The 23,890-nt window shown below is 40.5% G+C and overlaps 1 protein-coding gene and 1 pseudogene across 4 annotated transcripts; both read right to left on the bottom strand.

The window, feature by feature from the left end:
- Positions 1-1,299: 1,299 nt before the first annotated feature.
- Positions 1,300-9,358, bottom strand: LOC138921077 (sperm-associated antigen 11B-like; annotated as a pseudogene).
- Positions 9,359-9,643: 285 nt separating this feature from the next.
- LOC111770908 (beta-defensin 104A-like) lies at positions 9,644-14,615 on the bottom strand. Of its 4 annotated transcripts, none has more exons than XR_011433418.1 (3): positions 13,919-14,214; positions 12,617-12,672; positions 9,644-9,814 (listed from the first exon to the last, which is right to left on the bottom strand). XR_011433418.1 is itself a non-coding variant. In XM_023630581.2 (2 exons), exons 1-2 carry the CDS (start codon positions 14,015-14,017, stop codon positions 10,485-10,487), a joined length of 219 nt encoding a protein of 72 aa, XP_023486349.2. In that variant the 5' UTR covers positions 14,018-14,172; the 3' UTR covers positions 10,071-10,484. The 4 variants fall into 4 exon arrangements, 1 of the variants encoding a protein (XP_023486349.2); XR_011433417.1 differs by lacking the exon at positions 9,644-9,814 and adding an exon at positions 10,506-10,645 and having other exon boundaries at positions 13,919-14,198; XM_023630581.2 differs by lacking the exons at positions 9,644-9,814; positions 12,617-12,672 and adding an exon at positions 10,071-10,645 and having other exon boundaries at positions 13,960-14,172.
- Positions 14,616-23,890: the final 9,275 nt, after the last annotated feature.

Here is a 23,890-nt window from a genome sequence, read left to right as displayed (position 1 = left end):
CACTGGCATCCTAAGAAGAAATCTCCCAGGCTGTGTTGCTAACAGAACTCGATGTAGGACCCAGGTGCCCTGAGGCCCAATCCCTCAGCTAGATGTAGCTGAGAAAACATGAAGACAGATGTCCTCCTTCACTTTTTCCCAATATCTCTTCCTGTTGTTTCAGACTCCACTTTCTTTCCTGGACCACTTGCATTGCACCAGAATTCCTCCTTCCTCATCTTGTACATCCCTCATCAACTCCCTCAGTGACTCCTCTTTTCTAAGCTTTACTTAAACATTAGCATTCTTCAGTGTTGTCCTTCAGCTCCCTCAGAAAGTTGCCCCTGGGTGATAGATTATAAGAGTTTGTCAAGATTTCAGTTACCACCTACAAGTGACGTCAACTCTTTTATTTCTTGTCACCTCTTTTCTCCTGGAATCCAAATTAGTCTATTCAAGTCCCCACTGGACATCTTGGATGCCTCAGGCCTTCAAATCCTACATGTCCAAAGCAAATCTACTCCTCTCCATGCTCCTCCTGCTCCCCCACTTCCTGTGTGTATGGCATTGGTTAACACGACTCATCGACTCCACACCCTTCTTTCTTCTCTGTCACCAAACCTGTAAAATCAGTCTCTTTAGAACCCCCTTAATTGTTCCCTCTTTGTAACCATTATCTCCACGTTAGTCACTGAATGGATGTCCTTGGACTCCCCCAATGTGATCATCCATTACCTAGAGTTCCTGCCTCCATCTCACACATTTCCAGTCCATCCCCAATTCTGGTGTTAGAGAGAATATTCTAAAAGCACAAATACAATTATGTCACTTCCTGAAGCACCTGATAAGCTTCGCTTCTTTAGCAGTCTGTGGTCTTTATCACAATATTTGTATTCTTTGATCATTTCCCACCATTTCTGAGACCAGCATCATTTGATACTTGTAATTAGTCTCTTTTGCAGTTAGTGCATTACCTCTACCCATTTATTTAGCAAACCATTCTTTCATGTCTCCTTGTCTTTCTATAAACTGTACCCTTTGCCTGGAAATCTCTGCCTCTCACTTATACTTAACAAATTCCTTGTCATCCTCCAAAACCCTGCTCAAATTTCTTGAGGAATCTTCTCTTAATTCTCTTATATTTATCTTCTTCACATATTGCCTTGGATATATCCACATTATGGAATATGTTGCATTTTATTATTTTTATTCATTTAGATGTCTGTCTCCCCACATATTCATGTTTCCAATTCATTACATTTCTCAGTGCCTAGGACAAAATTAGTTACCCAGAAAATATTTTTAAAACAAAAGAACAAATTATTTCAATGTTTTTCTATGAGATTTTATTACATCCACATGTACCACCAAAAATTCTGTGATTTGGAAGATTTTGAACATCTCAAGCAAAGTCACTTTCTCTAAGATCAAGTCTATAAGACCATTTATAGCCAGTCTTTTCTTTAGCTACAATAAGCTGTTTACACTCTCTGGCATAGATTATAATGCCTGAGCTCCTCTCTGCTTGACCCTTTCTCCCAAAAACCTGCATTTGGATTGATAATGTGGCCCAGCAGAAGAGGCAGGTGGACAGAACTGTGGTTCCTATGTCAGCAAGTTCAGTTCTGATGTCGACAGCAGGCCTCATTTTCCTTAGAGCGGTAGCCTACTTGTACTTCCATATAATTCCAATATTCCTTACAGTAACCGTCGCTTCTCTTGCAGTCAACAATTTTGAAATCTGGTTCAGATTCTGTGTAAAGAAATGCCCAACATTAGCCACTTAAGATCATCTCAAGTATCAAACATTGGTCATTTTACCCGAAGAGATATGGTGGAGGAAGACAAGGGATAGGAAACGGGTTTCTTTTGTATATGATCACTCTTATTTCCATGTAACCATCTGATAGTATAAAAATCAGATCCTTGATTCTGGCTTGAACGTCATCTTTGCTACCCCTGAAAAGAGAAATATTAAGTGAGGGGCAATAGGGAAGAAAAATGATGATTGGCGAATTACAATACAAATGTTCCACTTAAAATAATTTAGAATTCTGTATAAAGGGACAAATAGGGACTTTTTGAAGCAAACTTGGAGGTAATATGGCCCTATCAAGCGTGTATTAAAGTGCAGCGGTCCTCTCAAGTAACAGATTGAGCCATCCCTGGAGGGGAGTTGGGATCTCTAGGTCAGATCAGGTGAAAAGTGGTAGCACAGGGTACAGTTTCAAAGAGTTAAAAAGATTTATTTTTCCCCTTCATTATGATGGAGTGCCTGGAAGACTATTTGAGACCTACACTGTGTGCCAAGTTACCTGAGTAATGTGAAATTGATATCTCACTCTAGAGTTCAAGTACTGGAATTATTAAACATTGATTTTTATCTTAAATAGTATACTATGAAGACAATTGATAGAAATGGGAGAGAGGTAAGTGTTAAAAACAGAAAAAAATAGAAGAACATAATGCAAACAGAGGCACGATATCAGAGAATTAGTGATAAGTATCTGGCAGGGGAAAACTTCTGATAGACACCACGCTAAGGATGCACCGATTATCATTGGCTTTGTCACCGGCTTGTGATGTGATCTTCAGACAAATTAAATGTGAAAACATATTGCCCTCTTCCACTCCTAGTTTTTTTCACCGGTATGCATTCCAATTATTTCTAGATCAATGAATTAATTGATCAATCAATTAATACTATTTTCTTATCACTACATTTTCTGCCCGATAGTCCACTTTTTTTTTGATATACAAAAGCCTGAGCATATTTAATGTATACAATTTGATGAGTTTGGACATAAGCATACCCCCATGATACCATAACCACAATCAAGGTAATAAACGTATCTATGACCTCCAAAAGTTTCCTTGTGTCTCTTTGTTTCTGATTTTTGCCGTTTTTGTTTTTCTCATGGTAAGAATGCTTAACAGAAGATCTCCCCTCTCCACAAATTTTTAAATGCACAATACCACATTGCTAACTATAGGCAGTATGTCGTACAGCAGATCTGTAGAGTTTATTCATGTAGCACAACTGAAACTTTATACCTATGGAACAAAAACTCTCCACATATTTCCCCCATCCCTTATCTCCTGGAAATATCATCCTATTGTCTACTTTTATGTCTTTAATTATTTTAGAAACCTCATATGGGTCATTGTTTCAAGTTCAAAACTATGAAGTCAACTCCAGATATAGAGCTCTGCTTCTTCCAAGAGAGAGACTATAAATTCAGACCTATTATCGGTCTAGTTCAAGCCAGAACACAACGCAGGAATTATTTCCTTTATGCCACCTCTGGCAGATGAACCTAGAATCATCTCAATACTGCTGAGAACTTTCACATTTTTCGAGTAACGCTGTGCCAAAGTTGTAAAACAATCATTGATAGGAATCCTTTTCTTGCTAGGATTCAAAACTCCTTCTCTATAAAGTTCGCTCTCTGGTTTTGCTTAGTCGTCTGGCTCTACACAAAAAAAACCCTGCTTGTCAGCTAGAGAATGATGCTTGAATGTCTTAAGGGAGTTGTATGTCCCCATAAGTATTCCAGTCTCATGATGACATACATCGATCCACATAGCATCTTCATGAAACACAGCCTGTCCTGACTCTCAACCACTGCTCAGCCCACCCATATGCACACAGTCACCTTCCCATCTATTTATTCACTGAACGTTTCCCAGCTGAATGAACTTGTCACCAGCTTTTGTACTTACCCTCATAAGGGGGAGTACGTGGCAAGAGGTGGCCTTGTACTTAGTGGCATAACATGTGAAACCCATTTGTTCCTTGTCAAGGTGACTCTTCTCTGGGACCCTCACTGCCTTGATGGTTAACATATCTGGCTCTGGATGATCCTGGTTAAGAGTAAATACACAGCGGAGAATTTTCAGAGCTCTCTATTCAGCAGACCCAGGAAGACCCAGTACATACGCTCCAAGTGGGAGTCAGTGTGAAGGAGGGAGGGGGTGTAGGGTGTTCTTGCTCAGTGGATGTGATGTTTCAGTCGTGTAAGATGGATAAGTTCCAGAGACCTGCTGAATGGCACAATGTCTATAGTTTACAACACAGTATTGTGCGCTTCAAGATTCGTTGAGGGGAGATCTCACGTTAAGTGTTCTCACCACAAAAAACACCAGCACAAAGGACACTCTGGGAAGTGATGGATACATCTGTTCCCTTGGCTGTGGTGATGGTACTATAGGTGTTTGCATGTGTCTAAATTCATCAAATTGTACACACTAATATTTGCAAGTCTTTGTATAACAATTATGCTTCAATAAAGCTGTAAAAGAAGAGGAAGTGGAGGATGGGATGGAGTGGGTTGCAAGCATTTGTGTGTGTGTGTGTGTGAGAGAGAGAGAGAGAGGCAGAGAGAGAGACAAAGAGAGAGGCAAAGTGGTAAATTATGTGTGAAAGTACAATGGAGCCTGAGTACCTCATGGAAGCCAACCTGAGCATCCCCCTAGGGCATCACCAACACAGTTGTTGAGACCCCCTAAAATTTAAGGTCCTTTCTGACACAGACTATCCTCTGTAAGGGGAAGGGAAATGATAAAAGATAAGAAAGTGGAGTCGAGGGAGGGACCCTCTGTCCTGGGAAGCTATGCCATCAGCATATTCAGAGTCATTTACAAACCAGCCAGAGACTCCTGCCTAAACCTCACCAGGAAATCGGCTCCCAGTGATACTGGTTCAACACAAGGTTGACATAAGGAAAGCCATATTGTAGAAAAGAAACCATATTGGAACTTTCAATGACATCCAACTAGCCCAGACATGCTCTGTAGATTTTGTGGCCCCTCCCAGCTGCTTTAAGATGATAAATTTTGTTCTTTTGAGTTCCTTAGGAATGTAATGATCCCCAGGCAGGAGAGCCTATGCTGATAGCCATCATCAATGAGAACCGAAAGATCAGGATATAAGGCAGCTGCTTCATTCTCTGATGCACATCCAGCAAAACAAAGGACTATCAGGAACTGGGACCAGATGTCTGCCCCACCCAGAGAGCAGCCTCATCCCCCACCTGGAGACTGGCCCAGTATATAACTGGTCTGTATTCTTTGTTCTGTGAGATAGTTCTTTTGGACATGAGTTGGCCATCTTCCATCTTGCTGGCAAGATATAATAAAGTTCTTTCTTTCCTACAACCTTGCCTCCTGATTATTGGCATGTCTGGCAGTGAGCAGAAGAGCACACTTGGGGAGTAACACTAAGGCATAGTATCTCACTGCCCAGCCTGGACTCCCATCCTGGAAGTGATCATTGGTGAGACCCTGGCCCCGGGCCCAGGGCACATTGCTGACTTACCTGGAAACAGCAGGGCCATAAGGAGAGAGGCGAGTGGAGGGAGGGATTGCTTCACAGCCCAGAGGGGCTGCAGGCTGGGATGGTCAGAGAGTAGTGGGGGGCGGGCAGCAGGGCTTCCTTTATAGAGCTGAGCAGGGGAGTGGGCCTCGTGCCCAGGAGAGCTGTGTTCCAGAGTAATTTCTCAGTCCCAGAGGACACATGTAGGTGCATTGTTTTCCCACTGCTGGGGGAACAACCATGGAGCCATTTTTCTCAGGAAGTAAATAACATGCCTGAGTGCCTTGGCTGGGTTTGGTGAACAAGAAAGAACAGGGAAAGAGAGAAGTAGCAGAAAATCAAAGAGAGAGGCAAAATAAGTATGTCATTAACATAAAATCAGTTTCCTCAATTGCACCTCATTAAACCACTGCTATTCATTACGATGGTGACATAAAAAAAAAAAAAAGCTGTCCTATTGTTTCTATTCTATCTCCTGAACATATTTATTTTAGTGTAAAAAATCATGCAGATAAACAAACATTTCGGGTATGATCTGATTTTCAAAACTGTCATTTCCTGAAGTCATATAGGTGGCTCCTAAGCTGTTCCATGTTCTTTTCCCTGTTCTTTCTCCCAAGTCTCTCACTGGTCCTTGGCCTCCTCCACTACTCCATCAGCTCCTTTTACTCTTCTGTTTCGAATTTCTTTTATCTGACTCTTCTTCATGTCTCTCTCTCCTTTCTATTCTCTGTTCCCCAGATGCCTGACTATTGATGCCATTGGGTCCAATTCAGTTCTGCTTATAAATGTTCTGTTACTGAGTCTGGATTTTCTGTTCTATTAATAATTAAGCAAAAGGCTCTTCTTCCCTGGGTCCTTCCCCTTCCCCTTGGCAGGCCAGAGGTTTGTTTTGCTGCATTATCTCAGGCATGCACAACCCAGGCAGCCCTGTCTGGACTCAACCAGGGAAGCATAGGCTCTGGTTCAAGAGCATTACAAGCATCTAATGTCCAATATGACATCCATTATGCTGGAAAGTGTGATGCTTATCCCATGTCTCTCAATTGCACATGCTCTTTGGTCCAGGGAAAATGTCTTATATCATTTGTGTAAATGAAAATACTTATACTCCACTTGGAGAAAGGTGAGAGTGGATGGAGAAAGAGGCAGCAGCCACACCAGAAACTGAGCATCCAGGGAAGCTACAATGAGGAAGAGAAGGTTTGGAGCTAAGAACAGATGTGCACAGAAGGTGTCCCAGCATTGCTCTCACACAGCAATCACTACTCTAGGTCTTGTGACAGACTCAATATTAGGGAGTACTGAGGTACTAGTTGGAGATAGCATAAGAGCATTCACATCTTTTTATTTTAAGGCATTAGGAAATCTTCCAATTTGAAGATATTGAGAGTACTGGCAGAGATGTGAGGCAATTGACCTATGACAAGGGCCATTAATCGCCACAGCTACCAGACTGTGACAAAAAGTAGATGGTGAGGAAGGTATGTGGAAAGCTGCTGTTAACTCAATTCTCATTCAAGATTTTTTTCTCCCGTGACCTACACATTTTTTTTAATGCTCTAATCCAGAAGGTATTTCTTGCACTTGCGTTTATATTTGTCTAAGTGTAGAATTCTGATCTTTTCTAAAAGTGATGCAAATTTTAGACTAGGTAGGCAAATAATTTCTATAGATGCTCTTCTCTATTAAAAAAAAGATAGCCTATTCTAATATTCAGACATTAATAGTGATGAATCATGAGTCAAAATGTAGCTTTATTTTGATAATCATCCTCAAATAATTGTTCTAATTCATTAAAATAATTTGATCTAATAGATGAAGAAATTGAACTAAAAATAGTTATGTCTTACTTCCTCTGTCCAGATCTTAAGATAAAATAAGACTTCCTAATACTTCTGAAAAGAATAACCTTGAAAAGAAGGGACCAGTGAAAAGCTAGTTCTCCTTTTTGACAGATAAATGAAGGTGAAATCGGTATAAAGAGTGTTGGTGCTACATCTGTCCTAACAGAACAATGTTCTGAGTTCCAGTCCTCTTCTCAGCATTCTGCGTTCTAGAAAAACCATGAAACAATTTACCTTCTGAAAGCCAAATACACGCAGTGGGGAGGATAGCAGAACCCATTAGAGGATATTCTCACCAGTGGTTCGAAATCTTTTTTAAATTTTTATTTTGTCTATACAACTAAGCTGCCTAGTATGGAGATCTTGATTCATTCGAACCAAGTAGATGGTGTCAAATGACAGTGGCATTGCAGAAGAAGATGTTCTCCTTAAAATATCTCTGCATATTGCGCAGTCATATCGTCCAGGATTTAATGGGATGCCACTTGGGAGGCAAGAAAGAGGACATGTCAGTGCTGAAAATTCCACCCCCTTCATGTTTCCTCTCTCTAAGGAGGACCTGGTTGGTGGATCTGCTCACTCAGATGTTTTCTCCATCAATCTTTCTCTCTCTCTGAGCTTGAAATAATACAAATGTATAAATTATAAAGCGAAAAATGTCCAAACTCAATTCTTCTATCTGTTGATTTTCATTAGACTAATTTCAAATGATTATTGATCTTCCATTTTGAACAGCAGCCTACAGATGTTCCATCCTTCAGAGAAAGAAGAAAACTAGCAATGTCATTCAGTTTCAGAATGTAGAAGTAGTGCAGCAGATATTTCTTGCTAATTCTAGAAACAATAACATAGAGCAATCTATCTTTGGTCTTTTGCTATTAAGCCATCGGGAAATTAAAATAGCTTGACTGTAATTTCCTTCAGTGCTGAGAGCTGCAGTTCATTTATGTGACCACGTGAATTACACATAGAGGGGCTATTTCAGAGTGCGTCTCCTTAAGAAAGTGAAAGCTTGGGACATCATGACAACAAAGAAAGAAAAACCCCTGGGGTTCCTCAGGGCAAACAGGATGTAAGCCCACTCTGATTTTACGTGATTTTTTCTGATGACGAGATGCTTTTTCTCTCTGCTTGTTTTTCCTACCCTGACCACTACCATTGGTGGTGATAAAGTTTAGAAAACTCCCTTTCTTTTCTCTATCGTCATAGACCAAAAACTAATCACTTCTCAACAGGATCTGAAGTTGGCTCTGAGCTTCTAAGTGTTGTTTGAACGGCCATATCACAGATGGGAAGTCAAGGTAGAAACCTTCCCAAGGTTATCCTCCAGGTGGGAGAGCTGGGATTCGAGCGCGCCGCACTGTGCTGCTCTGATGTGTGCTGGGATGTGGGGTCTATGCCTCGCCCTGCCCAAGACTCTGACCGACTTTAGGAAAGCCGCTCTGAGCCTTAGTTTCCACACCTAAGTGGTCGGGACGATGCCACTTATCCTGACTAATTCAAAAGCTTACTGTGAGGATCGAAGAGATTATGTACGTGGAAGTACTTTGTAAAATGCAAAGTATGAGAATAATGAAGAGGGACATTAAACAGGATGGGACACGATTTAAATTCAACGTTGCGGTGTTGTATAGTATATTCCGCATCACGCAGGTGGAGAGTTGCATCCTTGGGGGCTGTTTAACAGGTTCCTCTCTCCCCTGTAATCACTGTGATGAGATCTAGAGGCTCGTTCAGTTCACATCTGATTTTTGGCACAGTACTTTATAGGTGGAACAGCAAGTATGCAACACCATCCTTACAAGAGGCCTTGGACACAAACCACCAAACCCAGTGAGTGGACCTGTTGAGATCCTGGTTCTAAGAAACCGATTCTGACAAACGCACCTAGAAAATCACCAGGGTCATTTGAACACTGATTGGCTATTAAATTATAGTTAGAAATTAGTGTTAATATTTTCTGGTGTGGTAATAGTGCTGTGGTTACACTTTCTTTTTTTTGGAGGGGGAAGATTAGCCCTGAGCTAACATCTGCCACCAACCCTCCTTTTTTTTTGATGACGAAGACTAGCCCTGAGCTAACATCTGTGCCCATCTTCCACTATTTTATGTGGGGCACTTGCCACAGCATGGCCTGACAAGCGGTGCATAGGTCCGCACCCACGATCTGACCTAGCAAACCCCAGACTGCCAAAGCAGAATGTGCAAACTTAACCATTGTGCCACTGGGCCAACCCCATGTGGTTACACTTTTTAAAGAGTCCTTTTCTCTGACTTATATATTCCAAAGTATTTTCTGATGAAGTTTTATGGCATCTTGAATATTCTCGGAAATAATTGGGGTGGCAGGGAGCTTATGAAGGGATGAAACAACATTAACCGCATGTTGAAGCTGAGTGCTGACTACATGAAAGGACATTGTACTGTTTCTGGCCAAAAGGATGCAATCCAGTTTAACAGCCCCCAGGTGGCGTTGTGCACAGTTATTAAGAGGCACATAACATCAAGTGGTCATTCTTGTTTATTTTAGTGGCTTTTGACATTCATTGGCTAGATCATTCTTTCCCTAGGTTTTTGTGAAATAGTGTTATTCTCATTCTCTCTCTCCTCCTTCATTTATTAGCTGGACCACTTTTGTAGAGAGAATCTTTTGCTCACGAACCATTTGGTTACCCTGAAATACAGTTTGGACAGGAAAGGCAGGTCAAATGTTTTATTACTGGCCTTTCTTTGCCAGTTTTCCGGACAATGAGTCTCAAAGCATTCGCCCAACACTGCCCAGGGGCAGGGCCGCTCTCTGCTGCCATCTGCTGGATGAGACCCTTCACAGACATCTGCTTGAGTGAACCCCTACCTTCTCATCACCTAGTATCGCTTCTGTTTTTCTTCCTGGAGGTCTATGTTTTGAATGATAGTGTGGGCCAAAAAACTGCGTTTAATATTGGTTTATTTTACATTTTAATTGACAAAAGACATATATAACTGCTGAGCAGAACTTTTGATCAGAAAAGAAAACCAATGTTACCAAGATCAATTGATATGATGTTTACTGTTTGTGGCTGATTAGATATATTTTTTGGTTCATGTTTTAAAGTGTTGAAATTCTCACTTAACCCACATTGCTATCCTCTTTTCTCACAGCCAGAGAAGCTCGTCTGAGGCTCGGAAGCCTGAGGCCCGTATTCTGCCACAACCTCCTACATTGGCTCTGCGTGGAGTGAAAGCTCGGCAAATCCTCACTTAATAATTGGATTGACAGCCGCCACTGGGGATGTTCTAGGTGTGAGGCCTCAAGAAGGGAAGGCTCAGAGGTCCAGCTGTCAGCGACTCTGGGGATCAGGGTTTCAGTATTTCAGAGAGTGTGATGAGTTGGCATTCCTCTTTTTCAAACAGCATGGATACATGTTGGGGCATCTTCCAATGAATGAATCCTCTCTTTTACACTTCCTCTGGCAGCGAGCAGTCCCATAACCACATATCCTGCCTGCGTCAAGGTCACTTCTCACTACATAATGGAATAAGTCAGTGTGATTAATCGTCCCTGAGGACCAAAAGGCAAGACTTTGACTGCAGAGTTTTGATGCGGGATGAGTGAAATTGACTCTGGAGAAGACTAGGGAGTCCTGGAGGAGTAGAAACCCCAATACCCGCACCTTCTTCTGCTTTCCTAGCTGATTGGCATCACCATCTAATACTCTTCCAGCATGATTTTAAGAATTTTTAATTGATTCATGTCACACCTAAAATCCCTACCAGAGTTTGCTATTGCTTTTTAAATGAATCCAACCAAGGCCCTGACCGTGGTCTACAAAGATTTCCTCCTCTGACCCTGGACCACCTCTTCAGACTCATGCTGTTCCACGGGGCCTTCACTCTCCCTCCCATGACCTCACTGGTCCGGCTTCAGTTCCTGAAGTTATCTCAGTGCCTTCACTCGCACTGTTCCCTCAGCCAGGGCTACTCTTCTCCTCTTCCCCTGAATGACCTCTTTGAACCTTCGGCTCTCAACCTGAGTGTCACAATGTCAGGGAAATCGGCCCCTGTCCTCCTCATGTGGCAAAGTGCCCCAGAGCTCTTGCCCTCCCTATGCAATTTTTTAATGATTTTTCATGACGTGTATCCCAAGTTGTAGCTACATAAGTTTTTAGTATTTTGGTCTTTTCAGTTGAATTCTAAGTTCCCTGAGTGGGAGGACAACGTTTATGTCACATGCTCACCATCATGTGCTCACTCACTACCAGGCACACACATGTGCTCAGTAATTACCTGTTGAATTCATGATTGGATAGACAAGGATCGACTATGGCAGAGTAGATGTGAGGAGAGGAGACGAGAGGAGATAGAATCCTGAGCCTTTGACCCTTGGCCCAGAACAGTAAGCAGGAGATGTGGGGTTAGTTACTAGAGGTCTCTGGGAGCGCTCAATGAGGCTGAAAGTAGCTATTTAAACCTGCAGCTGCCTGACGGGTCAAACTGGTTGCATCTCACATCCAGGAGAGCCCAGAAGCATGGTTGATGCTGGAGGGAAAGTAGACGGTGGCTTGAAAGAGCCTCCCTGGAGAACTTTGCCTGGGGTGGTTCTGTAGACAGGTGCCTCCTGCACTGGGCAGGAACAGGGTTTGGCGAAGGTGTCAGGAGAGCTCTGGGAAAGGGGGGTGTGATGTGCACAGTCGAGGCTGCACATGGCACCCTTTGAGGGGGTCCAGGCCTAAGGTCCTTATTATGCCTGAGCCCTGAGCCGTCTCTCTCCTCATCTGTCCATTTTCCACAGATCAAAAGGGGCAGGACAACTCAACCAGGTTGCTTATCCTTGGGCTGAGGTTTTATGATTTCCTTTGTCCTGGTAAAGAAAGCCTCCTATTTCCAGTGCCTAACTGTGAGGGTTCTCTGTTCAGGGTGTAGATGAGGATAAAAAGCATGTTCACAAAATAATGTACTTTGAAGAATACTGAAGAGGCTCCTTGCTGTGACGTCCTCAGTACTGAGACCTGAGGTCAGAGTGCAAGGCAATGAAGAAAAGAGTGAGGTGAGCTGAAATATTTGTTATGCTGAGTGGGTATGTGGAGACTGGGGACCAAATATATGATTTCTGACATTTTTGAGCCAGCTGTTGTACAGCCTGGAGGTAAAGGAAGAACACGGGGACCCTAAGTGAGCTCAGGGACAGTGAAGCTTAGGGTAGAATCAGAATGGAACAGAAAGAGAGTACAGACCTTGAAATGCTAGACTGTCACTTTCAAGCAAACCCTCATAGCCCATCTATTTAGAGATAGGAATTGAGGCCCGGAGGAGGAAAGTGACACCTGAGATCACACAACAACTTAATGTCAACACTGGGGCCAAACCCCAGTTTTTGTGTCTTACAGTTAGACTAAATGGAATGCAAAAGAGAGAGCACAGGTTCTGAATTCAATTTATTCACTGAGTAATAAATACTTTCCAAAGTAGACCACATTACACTGAGTCTCTTGCTTACCTAACCGATAGCCCTCCTGTGCATCCATCCTCCAGCTTTGTGGGCATTTCAAGGTCCTGGAAGTGTGTAAAAGCCAAAGTTACCAGAAGGAGGAGGAGCAGATGAGGGGTGGGCATCACTGTAGTTCGTGCTCACCTGCCTTCCCTTCCACTTTTCCTCCCTACCGCCTTCCTCCTGAGGGCCTTTCTCAGAATCAGACTGTAGAGGCCAATCTGACCCAGCCCTCAGCTGCCAGATGCAGGCAATGTTGACCAGCTCCGCACGAGCATCCCCCTGGCTCTGGAGGGACCCAAATTCAGGCTTTCAATCTCACCAGGTTTTTTATCTCATGATCAGAGGTTGAGGGGAACCTGTTTTGTGATAAATAAATTACTATCATGGTTTGACAGGTCCAGAGTATGATGATAGCAGAAATTCTGAGAAACATCCATGGGAAATGACCCAGGAAAAAGATACAAGTTAGAAAGAGTTAAGCTAAACATGACCCTTTGAGAAAAAGAAATCACCCTTCTGTACCGCTGCATGGATGCACGCTGGAATTGGGCAAAGAGGATGGCCTGGGCATCCCCGTGAGCATTGCAAACCTACCAAGGAGCTTGGGGAGAGCCTTGGGGGTTCCTTAAGTCAGAACAATTGGTTTTATCCCAGCACAGCTAGATTTCAGTCGCTCTGGGCAAGCTATTTTCCTTCACTGTACATGCAGAGCATTTGGCTCAGATTTTAAAGGGAGGGAATTAGACTAGATGACTTTGCATGTCCCTTCCAACTGTAGTGTCATAAAACTGTGTGCTTCTGGGTGCATAGATTAACATAGGAGTCAACACATTGCTGATAGCTCCATCTAACTTTGAAATTTCCTCAGCAGACTCCAAAGACACCTGCTATTTGTGTTATCAACAAATTTTTTTATCTACCGAAATCACTGCATTCCTCTTAATTCTAATCCCCTGACTTGATCTGAAGAGGCATTGGATGATTTAAGAGGGTGAATAGGCCCCCTTCTTTGCACATCAAAACTTTTCAGAGGGAGCCTGATGGGGGCCATCAAGGGGAGAAGGCATCTCTTTCCAGAAAATCAACAATGAATTATTGCATATCCCTTCAATGCAATAAGTATGGTTAGTGAATCCCCAATGACATCTAAGACCCCTACGTTTTTGAGCTATGAAGCCTTGGTGCTAGGAAGTGTTTATGAGGGCAGCCTTCTACTGCATTTTACTCATGGTCTCAATCAGGGCAGAGAGATTAAGAAGTTTGCTGAATCCCACAGGTTGTTTATTCTTAGTCAAGTTTTTTCTTTACCTGCCATCTTCTGCAATTTCTAGCTGAGAGTCTCTTTTTACCTGGAGGAGCTTGGTAGAGTAGAAGAAAAATGGTTAAGAGCAGGACAAGAATCCTCATGCTGCAAGGGTTGCTGAAGAGACGCAGAAGCAGGTGTGTGGGAATTACCACCAGGCAGGAGAGGAGCAGCTCTCTTTATGGGCAGAGTGCTGCTCCTGATTGCTGAAGTTTCTCAAAACCCAGCACGCGTGGGTGAGCACTCACTACATGCAGCACAAGGGCAGGCGTTGGGGACATTAGAAGTGTCAGCGAGATAGTGCTCAGAGTAGGGGGGCAGATTATCGCATAGAAATAACCCATTGAGAGGAGTTCTTTGTAGCCTAGTGCAAGTCACATCATTTGTTTCCCCATCTGAAACAATAATTGAATTAGATGTTCTCTAGATAGTCTGTGATTTGGGTGAGGGGACTTTCAGTTCTGTTTCAGTTCAATTGGCATTAAATTGCTCCCAGTAAATTTCAGTCTGAGCTTCTTGTTGAAATAGCGGTGTAGGCAATTGAGGTGAAGCCATTATTCATGGGGCCCTTCTGAAATGAAGACACAGAAAGAAATAAAGAAGGATGCTGTGAGACATGGGGTGTTATGAATGCCAAGGGATCTCAGCAAATTTCTGGAACAGAAAACCTGTGGGATGAGGACAATATGTATCTCCATGAGGCAGATGTCAAATGTAATTAGAAGAGAAAGACATTTACTGTGGGAACGCTTGTGGATGATGAAGGGAAAGGAGCAAGACTGGGCAGGGAAAGTCTTTGACCTTGTTAGGAGTCCGATGCCTGTGAAACGGTGGGGTGGAGGTAGGTAGGAATAGCTTCAGACTGCAGTGCAAGACATTTCAGCATTGTAAATGGGGACCCCAGAGCTAAGGTTTCCCTTAGACGACTCCTACATTGGCAGACATGGCACAGATCTGAGTTTGCTCTGTTTTTATTCAGTGACTGGTGGCAGCCTGGGGAGAGAGTAGCCTGGGTGGGGTGTTGTCTCCTGACAGCAAACAAACCAGAACACCATGGTTTATGGCCCATGGGCACTCCCAGCCTGTCACAGGCTGGTTTTAGTCATGGTCGTTAATGAGCCTCAGAGTAAAACTACCCTAGATTCAAGATTATCTACTTGATCAGAATTCTGAGGAAAATCAGCAACTTAGATGATAATAAAAAGAAAGGGGCTCTTAGGAGAAAAACATACAAAAGTAATTCAAATATAGATGCTGAAAAACAGAAATTCAAAAAAAATCTGATATCTTCTTCTTGGGAGAAAAAAGAAAAAAACGTTACTTTCCTAGTTCCTTAGGCAAAGAGACTTCTGTTTTCAGCTACTACATGTGAAAAACCCAGAAATCACCACTCCCACCATTAAAATAAGAAAAATTCAGAACAAACTAAAAATCAGTGATTTTTCTTGGTCCCTTGAGAGAACTGAGGTCACAGGGCAAACTGCCACCTCAAATTTGGAGAAAGAGTCACACCCAAGATGTGGTTAACTGGAGCATAAGCCTCTGGAGCCATAAACTGGTAGGAACACTTGTGGTAATTTTCACAAATTGCCAGAGTCTGAGTGCGGACTAGCATGAGGATGAGAAACTACTGAGTGCCAGGGACGAAGGGAACCCCACACTTTCCTGGGTTTAACTCCAGGAAATCTACCAGATTATCATAGTGTAGAGCAAAAATGAACCCCGAGTGGCTCTGGTAAGGAGAAACAGTGTATGAAATATGTCCATAGAATTCTCTATATCAAGAGCTTACTCTCCTGGGAAAATGACTTTACTAGAGTCATATTCCTCCTGGGGGAAGGGTGCTGCCCCTACTCCGGCCCCACCTTGCCTTCCTGTCTCAACTAAGTGCAGGGGAGAAGCTGATCAATGCTTGTGAAGGTCACGCTGCAGGGACACAGGCCAGGAAAAGACTGAGGTTTAATCCTAAGATTATAGGATGTCTCCTCTCCCCCACACTTTACCACCGTGCCGACAGTCTCCAGTATAATAACAGTGGGTTACAACTATAAAGAGCTGCAAGCACAGAGTCTATTTAAAATGAGCTTGTTTAGGAGAACCCAAAGACAACCAGGGAACATTAGAGGAAATGGAAGCTACTGACACCTACAGCTACAGCAAATGGTACACACAGCCCAACTCCTAGCCAGATTAACAAAAAAACCTCATACTAGAGGCATATTTATCTCAGTTACTATTACCCCATACATAATGTCTGGATTTCAACAAAAAATTACTAAGTGTGATAAAGGCAAGAAAGAGCATATTCTGAAAAACTAGACTCAGATGTGGTAGAAATTTTCAAACTGTAAGACCACGAATCTAAAATAACTGTGATTAGTATGCTGAGGGTTCTAATGGGATGAGTAGACAATATGCAAGAACAGATGGGCAATGAAATAAGAGAGAGGGAAACTCTAATGAAGAATTAAAAAGATGGGGGAAGGGGTCATAATTTAGTGAGTACAGAGTTTCAGTGTTGAAGGATGAAAAGGGTTCTGGAGATGGATGGTGGTGATGGATGCACAATATAAATGTAATTAATAACACTAAACTGTGCATTTATAAATGGTTAAGATACTTAATTTTATGTTATGTGTATTTACAACAATAATAAAAATTAAGGAAAATGATAGAAATAAAAAACATTGTTATAGAAATGAAGAATGTCTTTGATGGTTTTATCAGTATACTGGACATATCTGAGAAAAGAATTACAGATCTTGATGATATGTCAATGGGAATTTCTACAACTAAAATGAAAAAAATAAAGACTACTGAAAAAACAGTAGAATATCCAGGAACTGTGGGACAATTACAAAGGATGTAAAAATACTTAATGGGAATACCGGAAAGAGAGATAGGAACAAAAAAACCCAAATTAAGTAATAATGGCCAAGAATTTTCCAAAATTAATGAAAATTCCAAATCACATATCTAGGAAGCTCAGAGAATGGCAAGTAGGATTAAAAACAAAAGATCCACACCTAGCCATATCATATTCAAGAGGCAGAAGAATGAAGAAAAAGAGAAAATCTTATAGGAAGCCAAAGGAAAATAAAACATCTTACCATGGAGGAGTAAGCATAAGAATTAAAGTGGAATCAGAAGCCATGTAAGCAAGAGGATGGGGTGGAATATTTAAAAGGAAAGAAGAAAAAATCACTAACTTAGAATTTAATACCCAGCAAAATTATCTTTCAAAAGTGAAGGGGAAATAGCAACTTTCTCAGACAAACAAAAACTGAGCAAAGTTTTCACCAGTAGACTGGCCCTTCAAGAAATTTTAAAAGAAATTCTTTAGAAAGAAGGAAAATTATATAGGTCAGAAAGTTGGATCTACATCCAGAAGGGAAGAGTGTTGGAGAAGAAATAAATGACGGTAAAATAAGATCTTTCATTTTTCTTATTCTTAATTGCTCTAACACATAACGATTTATTCAAAATAATAATAACAACAATGAATTGTTATTATATAACATAGCTAAATGAAATGGATGACAGCAATGCCCTAAGGATTATAAGAAGGAATTGGGAATGCTCTCCTATAAGGTACTGAGCTACATGGGATGCAGGATGATGTTACTTGAAGGTGAACTTAGATTAGTTAAAAATGTATGTTGCTTACTCTAAGTAACCACTAACAAATAGAAAGAAGTATAATTGATATGATAAGAGGTAGGGTAAAATGGTATCATCTAAAATGCTCAACTAAAATAACAGAGAGCAGAAAAAGAAGGAGGGAGAAACAAAGGAGAAATGCAAGGAATATAAAACATTAACAAATATGGTAGATGTTAATCCAAAAATCACTTTAGAGTGGATCAAAAAACAAGACCCAACTCTATGTTGTCTACAAGAAAGCCAACCTAAATATAAAAATAACGTAGATTAAAAGTAAAGGGATGGAGAAAAATATACAGTCATGTGCTGCATAGTGATGTTTCAGTCAAGGATGGACCACATATATGACAGTGGTCCCATAAGATTAGTACCATATTGCCTAAGTGTGTAGTAGGCTATACCACCTTGGTTTGTGTAAGTGCACTCTATGATGTTCCCACAATGACGAAATCACCTAACAAAGCTTTTTTCAGAATACAGCCCCGTCATTAAGCAAGGCATGACTGTTCATACTAGCACTAATCAAAAGCTGGAGTCACTTTATTGATTTCTGACAGAGAACACTTCAGAGCAAAACCAATTATTAGTGATAAAGATGGGCATTATATAAGGATAAAGGAGTCAATTCTCCAAGAAGAGATAACAATCCTTACGGTATATGAACCTAAAAATAGAGTGACAAAATACCAGATACAAAAGCTAATAGAAGTGCAAGGAGAAATAGACAAATCTGCTATTATATTTTGAGATTTCAACATCCCTTATTCAGTCACTGACAGATACAATGGGCAGAAAATCACTAAGGACATTGTTGACCTGAGCAGCACTGTAGAAAACTTGATCTAATTGACAAAACAGAATTCTTCATCCAACAACAGTACATTCTTTTCAAGCTCACATGTAACGTTTACAATGATAGACAACAGTTTTGGTCATGACTACATCTTAACAAATTTAAAAGACTAGAAACCATACAATGTCTGCTATGAGACCCAAGGAATTAACAATACTGAAGAGCTAACTGGAAAATCTCCAAATATTTGGAGACTAAAGAACACAATTCTCAATAATCCCTAGGTCAAGGAAGTAGTCTCGAGAGAAATTAAAGCAATATTTCAAACTAAGTGAAAATAAAAATCCAATTTACCAAAATATGTGAGATGCAGCAAAAGCAGTGATTGGAGGGAAATTTATAGGATTAAATGCATATTTTAAAAAGAAGAAAGACCTAAAATCAATAATCTAAGTTTCCGCCTTAGGAAACTAGAACAAAAAGAACACTTTAAGCACAAAGCAAGCAGAAGAAAATAAATAATAAAAATAAAAACAAAACTTTATCAAATTGAAATAGGAACATAGAGTAAATCGATGAAACTCAAAGCTGGTTCTTTGAAAATATCGATAAAGTTGATATAAAATAAATAAATCTCATGACACTGGTAAAGACAGTAAGGAAGTCATTATGCAAGGAGAACTACCACGGTGGGATTAGTAGTCCATAAAAGAGATCTGGCTCAGCTCAGAACACAATAAGAACAGGGTGGAATTTATAGCCAAGGAGCAGAGTGGGGGTCAGTGGGTGGAAAATTATTAAGATGAAACACCAGGAGGAGGAGTGATGTGGTTAAACTGACTTGGCAGGATTCCGGCAAAAGACAAGCCAGGGTGATCGGCCATTGAGGGGAGTTGATGAGGAATTTGATCCGATCAAAATGTCAGAAAACTATTTAGTAAATATTGATAAACTCATTCTAAAATTTGCATGGAAAGGCAAAAGACACAGAATAGCCAACACAATACTCAAAGAACAAAATTGGAGGACAGACACTACTTGATTTCAAGACTTACTATAAAGCTACAGTAATGAAGATGGTGGGGCATTGGTGAAACAATAGACAAATAGATCAATAGAACAGAATAGAGAGCTCAGAAATAAACCCAAACAAATGGAATCAAGTGTTCTTTGTCAAAAGGGGCAAAGGTAATTTAATGGATAAAGAAAAGCCTTTTCAACAAATGATACTGGAACAATTGGACATCCCTATACCAAAAAAACCCCAAAGAAACACCCAGACATACATTACACTTTTCACAAAAAATAACTCAATATTGATCATAGATTAAATGTAAAAAAAAAAAACTGTGAAACTTCATATCTGAGAATGGAATTGCTTTCATCAGTAATACAGCTATGAATATTAGTGTAATATATTTCAAACCAGGCCTTAGCAACTTATAAGAGATACTTAAGATGTTTAGAAGTTTTTCTTTTCAGTTAGAATAATAATTCTTCTCCCAACAACTATCCAGTCACCAAGAAATCTGGAAAGTCTCAGTGTGTGATGTAACTATTTCTCCCTATTCTTTGAAGGTCAGCCTATTGGCATTCAGGCCAATTTAGGCCAACTGTTATAGACATAACAAAGTTGTTGTGTGTTTTTTGTACATTAAAAAGTGAGAAAGTTGGGATAAGTTTATAGCTATAAGCAGAAAGTTACATATATATTGAAATATATTAAAATATATAGGTCAACTCCATGTTAGTGGGGGAAAGAGTAGGTAGAAATGAATCATTGCATCTTTAATTGAGTAAATCTGGTGTGCTTTCATTTTAACAAAGACACCCACTGCCACCCCACCACCCTCAGTGATGGAGCTCCTCTCCAGCTCCCAGCTGCTGTGGTATGTCAAGACTTCCACCACCACCCAGAGGTAATAAAGACTTTTCTCCCTCCCCATGGAGTCAGTGGAGGTCTTTTGGAGACAAGCAACAAGGCACTCTTACTCCTACCAGCCAGGGTTGTTATCAGCGGAGGTCTGCTAGGGAGCTGAGATCTCACCCACCCAGGCCTCACCTCACCCACAGCAGTAACAAGAAGTGCATCCCACCCACCTAAACCCCACGGGGCATCAACAGAGGCCTAACAGGGAACCTGAACCTGAGCTTCCATCCCTCCTGTCAGTAACAGAGTGGCACTCCCTCTTTATCTGCAGGAGCTGGGTGAAACAGGAGGCTTAAATAAGATCCAAAATCTTATAACATAAAAAGCAAAATGTCCAAGTCTCAACTGAAAATAATTCATCTACCAAGAGCCAGAAATATCTCAAACTGAATGAAGAAACAGTCAATGGATGCCAACATCAAAATGACAGCGATGTGAGAATTATCTGACAAAGATGTTAAAATAGCCATCAGAAAGATTGTGAAGACATGTTTATATGTGAGTTCTCATATTCCTGGCACCCAGTTTCCCCTGTCCTTAACATATGGTAGGTCTGGGACAACTGATGAACCAATACACTGTTGCTAATTAAAGTCCATACCTTACTTAACTTCCTTAGTTTTTATCTAATATCCTCTGTTTGTTCCAGAATCCCATCCAGGATACCATATTACATTTACTTGTCTTGTCTCCTTAGGCTCCACTGGACTGTGACAGTTTCTCAAGACTTCCCTTGTTTTTCAGGACCTTGACAGTTTTGAGGAATATTGTTCAGGGATAAAAGTCCCTCACTTGGAATTTGTCTGACATTTTTCTCATAATTGTCCTGGGATTATACGTTTGGGGAAGGAAGACCAATGAAGTAAAATGCCATTCTTGTCGTGTTTTAAGAGCCCATCCTATCAACATGTCTCACTACTGTTCTTGTTGACCTTGATCACCTGGTTGAGGTTGTGTTCGTCAGGTTACACCCCTGTAAAGTTATTTTATTTCCCCATCCCATAGTGTACTCTTTGGAAGGAAGTCACTATGCACTAGGTAACATTTTTAGGCTTAAGGAGTGGGGAATTATGCCCACTTCTTTGAGGGCATAGTATCTACACAAATTATTTAGAATTAATTTGTATGGAAGACCTGTGTCTTCTTCCCCATTTATTTATTCAATCAGTTATTTATGTCAGTATGGAATCAGGGTCATGGATATTCATTTTATACTTTGGATTATAATCCAATAATACTTCATTTGGTTTTCTTTGCTTAAGTTAATCCAGCTTTGGTCATTAGGAACTCTTTCAGTCAACTCGTCTATCCCTCTGACCTATCCTTGGCATTTTTCTCATTTTGTTTATTTGTTTTTAGTACTTCTGTTATGTTCTGGTACTACAAGTCGCTCTGGGTTTATCTCATGTATTCCTGATCCAGGCTTGACATTAGTCATTTCTACAAGGATCTTTGGCTACTTTAATTGGAGAATGATATTAAAACACCAATATCTGGGTGCCAGGTGTGCTCATAGTTGATGTAGTGTTGATATTTCTAGACTTCCTCAACTAAAAGAACAAGTAAATATGTTTGTTTAATAACCTATATATACGCACACATATCTATAAATGTTTGTATATGTAGCCATCTCTGTCTATACTAAGCTAAACATGACTTCATATTGATGTCTCCAACTCTAATCCATCCCCACACGGATCATTCTAACTTTCCCTTGCTTATCGGTAAACTCCCACTCCAATAGTCATGAACCTAGCTCCCACCATATACCATGCATTTACCGAGTGGTTCAATTTCAGTGTGTGCATGTATAGCAGTATCAGAATTGTTACACCTGGATTACATAAGAAACAATGTTATCAACTAGAGTGCAGTAGTGTAAAATATTTGGTACAATTCCTTTTCTCTTTAGACTTAGAGATGGCTCTCATTTCCAGAGTTACTTAGGTCAGCACTTTTCCCCTCCCTGCCTTCAGTGAAGTTGTTTTATAAATTTGGAATACAGATAGTTTTGTCACATTCTGTATTCCATCCTGGAGAAGGCCTGACTTCCTAATTATTTCTCTTAATTTACATAGTGAACCTTAGTTCACTCTTTGTGCTGAAAAGTTCTAAGGGTTTTAACAAATGCAAGGTATCATATAGAAGGGTTTCACCGCCCTAATGCATTTGCTGTTCATCTCCTCGCCAAAACCCAGCAACCACTGATCTTTTTCCCTTTCCAGAATGTTGTATAACTGGAATCAGGCAGTATGTAACCTTTGCAGACTGGCTTCTTTCATGTAGAAATATGCATTTAAGATTCATGCATGTCTTTCTGCAGCTTGCCAGTCATTTCTTTTTATCCCTGAATAATATTTCATTATGCGGATGAACAACAGTTTGTTATCAACTCATCTATTGGTGGACATCTTGGTTACTTGTACTTTGGGGTGACTGTGAGTAAAGCTTCTGTAAACATTTCAGGCAGGAGGTTGTGTGGACATAAACTTTCAAATCAAATGAGCAAAATCCTACAAACTGATGTTTGAGAAAAGTGCAAAGTAATTTCATGGAGAAAAGACAGCCTTTTGAACAAATGATGCTAGAGCAATGGAACATCCACAGGCAAAACAAAAACAAAAACAAAAACAAAAATCCTTGACCATCTGACAGGTTTTAGGAAAATTAACTCAAAGTGGTTACAGGATTTAAATATAAATGTGAAATGATAAAACATTTAGAAAAGAATATAGAAGAAGCTTTTCAGCATCTATGGATATGCAAAAAACTCTTAGACCTGACTCAAAAATCATTATCCATGAAAAGAAAATAAGTTGGACTTCACACAATTAAAAATATTCACTCTGCAGAAGATCCTATTCAGAGGGTGAAAAGACAAACTGTAGACTGGGAAGAAACATTTGGAAACCACATATCCAACTGACGACTAACATCAAGGAAGTGTTAAGGATTCTCAAAATTCAACAGTAAACGTAAGAAAACAATCCAATAAGAAAAGGAGCATGAGGCAGAGGTTTCACTGAAGGAGATGGAAAAATGTCAAAGGAGCACATGAAGAGATATTCAACATCATTAGCTTTTAGAAAAGTGCAAGTTAAAATCACAATGAGCTCTCAATACACACCAGAAAGGCAAAAATAAAATAAATATTGACAACTATTTTTAGCCAAAGCTCACCAGAATTTGGATGAGCTGGATCACTCTTCCACTGTTGATGGGAATCTGAAATGGTGCAGCCATTCTGGAAAACAGTTTGGCATTCTCTTACAAAAACTGAACTTGCAAGTACTGTATGACCCAGAAATTGCACTCCAGGACATTTATCTCAGAGTAATGAAAACTTACATTTGCTTAAAAAGCTATAAACATAAGTGCTTACAATAGCTTTATTTGTAACAGCACAAAAAACTGGAAACAAACCAGATGTCCTTCCTTAGGTGAATGGTTAAACAAACTGTGGTCTATCTATATCATGGAATACTACTCAGCAATGAAAAGGAAAGAACTATTGATACGTGCAACAACCTCAAAGAATCTCCAGGGAATTATGCTGAGTAAAAAGTCAATCCTCGAAATTTACAAACTGAA

This window comes from Equus caballus, chromosome 27, assembly GCF_041296265.1.
Source record: "Equus caballus isolate H_3958 breed thoroughbred chromosome 27, TB-T2T, whole genome shotgun sequence".
Classification (NCBI taxonomy): domain Eukaryota; kingdom Metazoa; phylum Chordata; class Mammalia; order Perissodactyla; family Equidae; genus Equus; species Equus caballus.
Note: the sequence above shows the minus strand (reverse complement) of the source record. Positions and strands in the feature narration are given on the sequence as shown.